General features: G+C 40.4%; 1 protein-coding gene across 1 annotated transcript in view; it reads right to left on the bottom strand.

Moving 5' to 3' along the window:
• Positions 1 to 6,550, bottom strand: part of HHLA1 (HERV-H LTR-associating 1) — a 44,941-nt gene that overhangs the window by 22,692 nt on the left and 15,699 nt on the right. Inside the window, 1 exon segment of the mRNA XM_006830842.1 lies at positions 785 to 868. Within this exon segment, the coding sequence (XP_006830905.1) occupies positions 785 to 868 (84 nt within the window).

A 6,550-nucleotide genomic window follows, 5' to 3' on the forward strand; every position in this document is an offset into this window, starting at 1 on the left:
TTAACAATGAACCAACAGCTGCTCCACAGTGTATAATACCATCCCTCTGCTAAGATCATCTGTTGGGAAATTGACTAGATCTGTACTTTTCAAATGGAAACTAAGGAGTTACATGAAGCCACAGGATGATGAGGCACATCTTCATCAATTCTTTCTTCTTCAAGCACATGCTTAGGTACCATATAGAACTAAATCAGTTCTGGTTTCAACACAAGGTCCAGATCACATGATTCAACCTCTCTGAATCTCTCAATGGGAATATACCTATCCAACAGAAGCTGTCTTCTTGAGAGTTCCTGTTGTTGTTGTTGTTGTTATGTGCCATGGAGTCAGTTCCGACTCATAGCGACCCTGTACAGGGTTTCCAAAGCTGTAAATCTTTACGGGAGCAGAAATCCTCATCTTTCTCCCGTGGAACAGCTGGTAGTTTTAAACTACTGACCTTAAGGTTCGCAACCTGATTTGTAACCATTATGCTACCAGAGCTCCTTCCTGTTGTTGTTAAGCATGATGCTCTCCAGTGTTCCTAGAGTCCCTTAACTGAGTTTTGGATTCTTCTATGAATTTTCTAGACCCTAGAAACTGCTCTAATGACAAGATAGAGCCTTCAGATACTGCTGATTGATACTGGGTCACACTGGTCATCTCAACAAAGCCTGCATGAAGGTTCCTGGAAGCCTGGCCAATGGTAGCACTTGGGGCAAGAGTCTAGTAACCTTAATTATGTCTCAACTGGATGCCAAACATCAAATTTGCCAAGTATCTTTAAGACCTACCAACCAACCTGAGAGGATGGAAGTTGACTTAAAAATTTCTGTGAGGTAGCTGGTAGAATTGCCAACAAGGTCCACCAGGAGGGCTGTGAAGTCTGAAAGAAGGACGGAAAAGGATTATACTTCCGATGCAGATACTTGAGGGAAAAGTACAGATAGACTGTGATTGGAATTCTCAGAATAGATTTTATAGATCCGAGTTCATTCAGTGGGGAATACTGACAACCATACATAGAATGGTTGTTGTTATTTTTAAGTGTAAATTTCAGTCGGAAGGAAACTTGTGGATCTGCTGTTAGAGTCCCCTCTCTCCTCTCCTTTCAACTTCTTCTCGACTGACACCAAACAACAATGAAAGGCAGCTTCCTGAATGGTGATTTTCCCCTGTGTGGAGCAACCAAACTGAAGGTCTCAGACTTGGGGATAGTTTAACTGAAGGATTACAACTGATTAGTTGTGGTCCAGAAAATTGGGCTACTCTCAGGTCAGGCTGCACCCTGAGGAACTTGCAAAGCCCGCCTCAGGGAACAAGGAATTTGCAAAGTCTTTCCTTGTACACAGCCATGGCCTTCAGTTTAATCTGAAAATATCTAGCTGCCCAATCTTTGTCTCCTTAGCAACCACAAGTTACATTCCTTTGATAAAGTCCCATTTACTGCTTGTATCAATAACACCAGATGTTTTTGGCATGCTTCTCCCTGCGTCCAGCACCTTCTTTTGATATGTGTATAAAATAAACTTGCAGCACTAGGTCTGTGTCACAGTACCTTCATCAGAGTTCTGCGTCCCACCTGGTACCAACTTTACTATTTTAATTTGTGTCTTGTGTCTTCCTTTTTTTCTAATCCCCTGTCACCCCTATTCAGGTGTAATCTCTCCATGTGGTGCGTGGGGAATCGCCATTGTCGGACACAGCATTCCCCAACTCATCTAGCTTTTTTAGAATAGCAAATCCATCTGAGAGGAAGCAGAACCACAGATATGTAACATAAAATTATGGATTTTCAAATGCAATGTCAAGTTCAGCAGTGGACTATAGACAGTATAGACTATCAAAGAAACAAAGGTATTGTTTAAAATAACACCAGGAACCATTTCCTTCTGCACACTTTAAGTGGGCTGATGGGTGAAGACTAGGCCAATTCTACATTATTCCAACCTGTTAAATATTTGGGAACGTTCTCTTTGAGCAGGGTTTGAAGAGAGTCATTGTTTAACCTGGTGGGCACCACTGGTCAATGAAGCTCCTTTGAACCTAGTAGCTATCACTTCCTCCTTTGTTTATTTTCCATTCTCCAGGATAAAACAAAATTTTGGCTTCTAAATTAAGGGACAGGATTCTAGTAATCCAAAACAATGATTTTTCTAAAGAGAAAGCTTCTTGGGTCTGCTCTAAGTGTTCCCAGTCAAGCCTTACATACACATTTTTTAAATTGACAATTCATGTGATTTTGAGTTTGGACAGGAGCAAGTCAACATGATCTTAGAGAATTGGAAATATAGGACACAGAGAGGGAGGTCACATGACAACCAATGGCATGTTGACTAGTGGGTAGTACTGGATGTGAACCAGAGCCATGGTCCACCTTACCACATCTATACAGACTTGAGGGTGATTTCTTGATGGAAAGGTGGTGCTACATCACACGGGTGTAGACACTTGTCTGTGGAAAAGGCAGGCAGATGGGCATATGCCCCTCTATGTCTCTAGACAAATCTATTCCTAGTCATATTGGGGAAACTGAGGAAGAGTAGTATCTCATTATTTACGCTGTTTTGTTTTCTATCATTCAAAATTCTTTTTTGCTTTATCTAATAAGCAATCTAATAAATAAGCAACCAGCATGTCAGATGCGTGGTAGGCAATGGAGAAGAAAAGTTGTGTTGGGAACCATTCCTGTCCACAAGGAGCTAAAATCAGTGAGAGAGACAGACTCAAAAACAAACTTATGTCCTTCCAAAACACATGTCAACTTGGCTGGACCATGGTTCTCAGTGGTTTGGTGGTTATGTAAGGATGTGATCATCCCTCATGGTGTGATCTGACGTGATCAATCAATCAGTTGTAAGGGGATTAGGGTGAGACGTAACACCCTTACTCAGGACCCAGACCTGGTCCAAAATAAGGGGAGTACCCCTGGGTATGTCCTCTGTCACCTTTTATCTTACAAGAGATCAAAGGAGAGAAGATAAGCAAGCAAAGGGGACGGGACCCGATACCACCAAGAAAACAGAGCTGAACCAGAGCTCTTTAGAACCAGGGTGCCTGCACTGAGAACCTCGTAGGTGTTGGAGGACAATGCTGAAAATGCCACTGACTGCCAGAATTAACAATAGATCCATTGGAAGAAGTTCACCAGAATGCTCCTTAGAAGCCAGGATAGTGAGACTTGGTCTCTCATACTTCAGACATGTTATCAGGAAGGACCAGGCCCTTGAGATGGACATCATGCTTGGACAAAAAGGATGGAAAACTTCGTAATACTTTCTATGAAGCAATCATAACCCTCATACCAAAACCAGGGAAGGACGTCACTAAGAAAGAAAATTATAGACCACTATCTCTCATGAACAAAGATGCAAAAGTTCTCAACAAAATCCTAGCCAACAGAATCCAGCAACACATCAAAAAAATAATACATCATGACCAAATGGGATTCATATCAGGGATGCAAGGATGGTTCAACATTAGACAAACAATCAATGTAATTCACCATATGAATAAGAAAAAGGAAAAGAACCATATGATCATATCAATTGATACAGAAAAGTCATTTGACAAAATCCAACATCCATTCCTGAAAAAAACAACAAAGTAGGAATTAAAGGGAAATTCCTCAACATAATTAAGAGCATATATACAAAACGAACAGCCAACATCACTCTCAATGGAGAGAAACTGAACGCTTTCCCTTTGTGAACAGGAATCAGACAAGGACGCCCTTTGTCACCACTCCTATTCAATATTGTGTTGGAAGTCTTAGCCAGAGCTATAATGAAAGATAAGGAAATTAAAGGCATCCAAACTGGCAAAGAGGAAGTAAAACTCTCTCTATTTGCAGATGATATGATCCTATACATAGAAAACTCCAAAGACTCAGCAAAAAAGCTACTTGACCTCATTGGAAGATTCAGCAAAGTGGCAGGGTACAAGATCAACATACAAAAATCAGCTGGATTCCTCTATACTAATAATGACAGCACTGAAAAGGAAATTAGAAAAGCAATACCATTTATAATAGCCACCCAAAAGATGAAATATGTAAGCATAAATGTAACCAGTGAATCAAAGGACCTATACAAAGAAAACAACAAAACACTACTACAAGAAACCAAAAGAGACTTACAAAAATGGAAGACTGTACCATGCTCCTGGCTAGGAAGACTTAACATTGTGAAAATGTCAATACTGTCCAAAGCAATTTACACATATAATGCAATCCCAATCCAGATTCCAACGACATTCTTCAAAGAGATGGAAAAAACAATTACAAACTTTATATGGAAATGAAGAAGACCCAGGATAAGCAAAGCACTGCTTAAGAAGAAGAACAAGGCCAGAAGCCTCTCACTCTCTCATTTCAAAATTTACTACACAGCAACAGTGGTCAAAACAGAATGGTACTGATACAATGAAAGAGATATAGATTAATGGAAAAGAATTGAGAGTCCAGAAATTAACCCATCCACATACAGCCAACAAAAGTTTGACAAAAGTTTGACATTGCATGGGGAGGTGATAGTCTCTTTAACAGAGGGTGCTGGCAGAACTGGAAAGCGATATGCAAAAGATTGAAACAAGACCTTTGCCTCATGCCACATACAAAAACCAACTCAGCATGGATTAAATACCTAAATGTGAATCCCAAAATTATAAAGGTCATCAATGAAAAAATAGGGATAAATTTGAGGGCTCTAATACAGGCACACACAGACTACCAAACATTGTTAAAATTACACAAACGAAAGAAGACAAAATCAATGATTGGGACATTCAAAAATTAGAAACTTATGTGCATCAAAAGACTTCACCAAAAAATAACAAGGGAGCTCAAAGAACTGGGGAAAATATTTTGTAACAATGTATCAGACAAGGGACTCATTTCTAAAATCTATAGGAAACTACAACACCTCTACAAGAAAAAGACAAGTAACCCAATTTAAAAATGGTCCTAGGACATGAACAGACACTTCACCAAGGAAGAGATTCAGGCAGCCAACAAACATGAAGAAATGTTCATGATCATTAGACATTAGAAAGATGCAAAGCGAAACAGCAACAAGATATCTCACACCAGCAATAACAGTGACATTCAAAAAAGTAGAGGACAATAAATGCTGGCAAGGATATGGAGAGACTGGGACCCGCCTACATTGCTGGCAGGAATGCAAAATGGTCCAACCACTCTGGAAAATACTATGGCGCTTCCTCAGAAAGTTGGAAATAGAAATACCTTATGATCCAGCAATTCTTTTACCTGGTATTTATCCACAAGAAATGTGAGCCATAACACAAGTAGATATATGCACACCAATGTTCATAGCTGCACTATTCACAATAGTAAAAAGATGGAGACAGCCTAAATGCCCATCAGTGGCAGAATGGATAAACAAAGCTTGGTACATACACACAATAGAATATTATGCTACCTTGAAGAATAACAAGGAAGCTGTCAGCTACTACATAACATGGATGAACCTTGATGATATTATGCTGAGTGAAATTAGTCAATCACAAAAGGAGAAATATTGCATAAGATCATTATTACAAAAGCTTTAAGAAAAAATACCCACACTGAAAGGGGGAAAAAAAAGTCTTTGTTGGTTATGGAGGGGGGAAATGAGGGGAGGAAGGAGAAGGTATAGCACAGGGTAGGGGATAGACACACAACAGTTCAGGTGTTGGGGGGAGCAATACACAAGAAGGAGGAGGGTAATGGAAGAACAAGGCAGAGGGGAGAACATTTAGGCAGGTTTGCATGAGCTAAATGGGACAGAGGTAAATAGTGATGTATGCTCAACCTTGGAACAACAGGGCTCTGTGATACAGGGAATGAGGCATAGTCTGAATGGGCAAAAGAGGGGAAACAATATTAAGATGCTTTACTGTCTTATGAATATTGGTTTCCTTTGCCTACTATTGTAAAATAGACAGTTGAGGGGGAGGGAAAGGAATAGCCAGAAACATGACTATAGAAAGCTTGTAAATCTGTCTTCAGCCTGTAACTGATTGGACTACCTAAAAGGGGTGTTAGAACTTGCCCAATGAAAGAGGCTTCCTGTGGAGCCTTTGTAGTGTATAAGACCTAAGGTGGAATTCTGATCCCATCCAAAATCTTCATAGGTGGGAAATTTCCACTTGAAAAGACAAGCAGACCAGCCTGGAGTGGCTAGAAGAACAGAAGATAGTTCTTGAAAGATAGACCAGCAGGAAAAATAAAAAATCAATAACAGCAGTCTGATTGACTACTACAAGAACAAACAAGTTGTTTATTGGAGAGCCATGAAGGCAAGCAATCAAGTCCCTTCAGGGCAAACCCGCTTCCAATACTGAAACTCAGAGGGAATACACGAGCAGGCATGTAATCTTGCTGGTGACCACATTGGTCTACTGATGAGGGGAAGTGGGGGAAAAACAGCAATGAAGCTGTTAGCTAAGTCCAACCACGTTCAACAACTCCCATCAACCTATAGAGAGACCTGGTTGGCTATCAGTATGGTGAGACATGGGGACTCTTGAGCCCATGGACAAGGACATAGCCACAGAGGGCTAGAGT

This window comes from Chrysochloris asiatica, unplaced genomic scaffold (assembly GCF_000296735.1).
Source record: "Chrysochloris asiatica unplaced genomic scaffold, ChrAsi1.0 scaffold00001, whole genome shotgun sequence".
In the NCBI taxonomy this organism is placed as follows: domain Eukaryota; kingdom Metazoa; phylum Chordata; class Mammalia; order Afrosoricida; family Chrysochloridae; genus Chrysochloris; species Chrysochloris asiatica.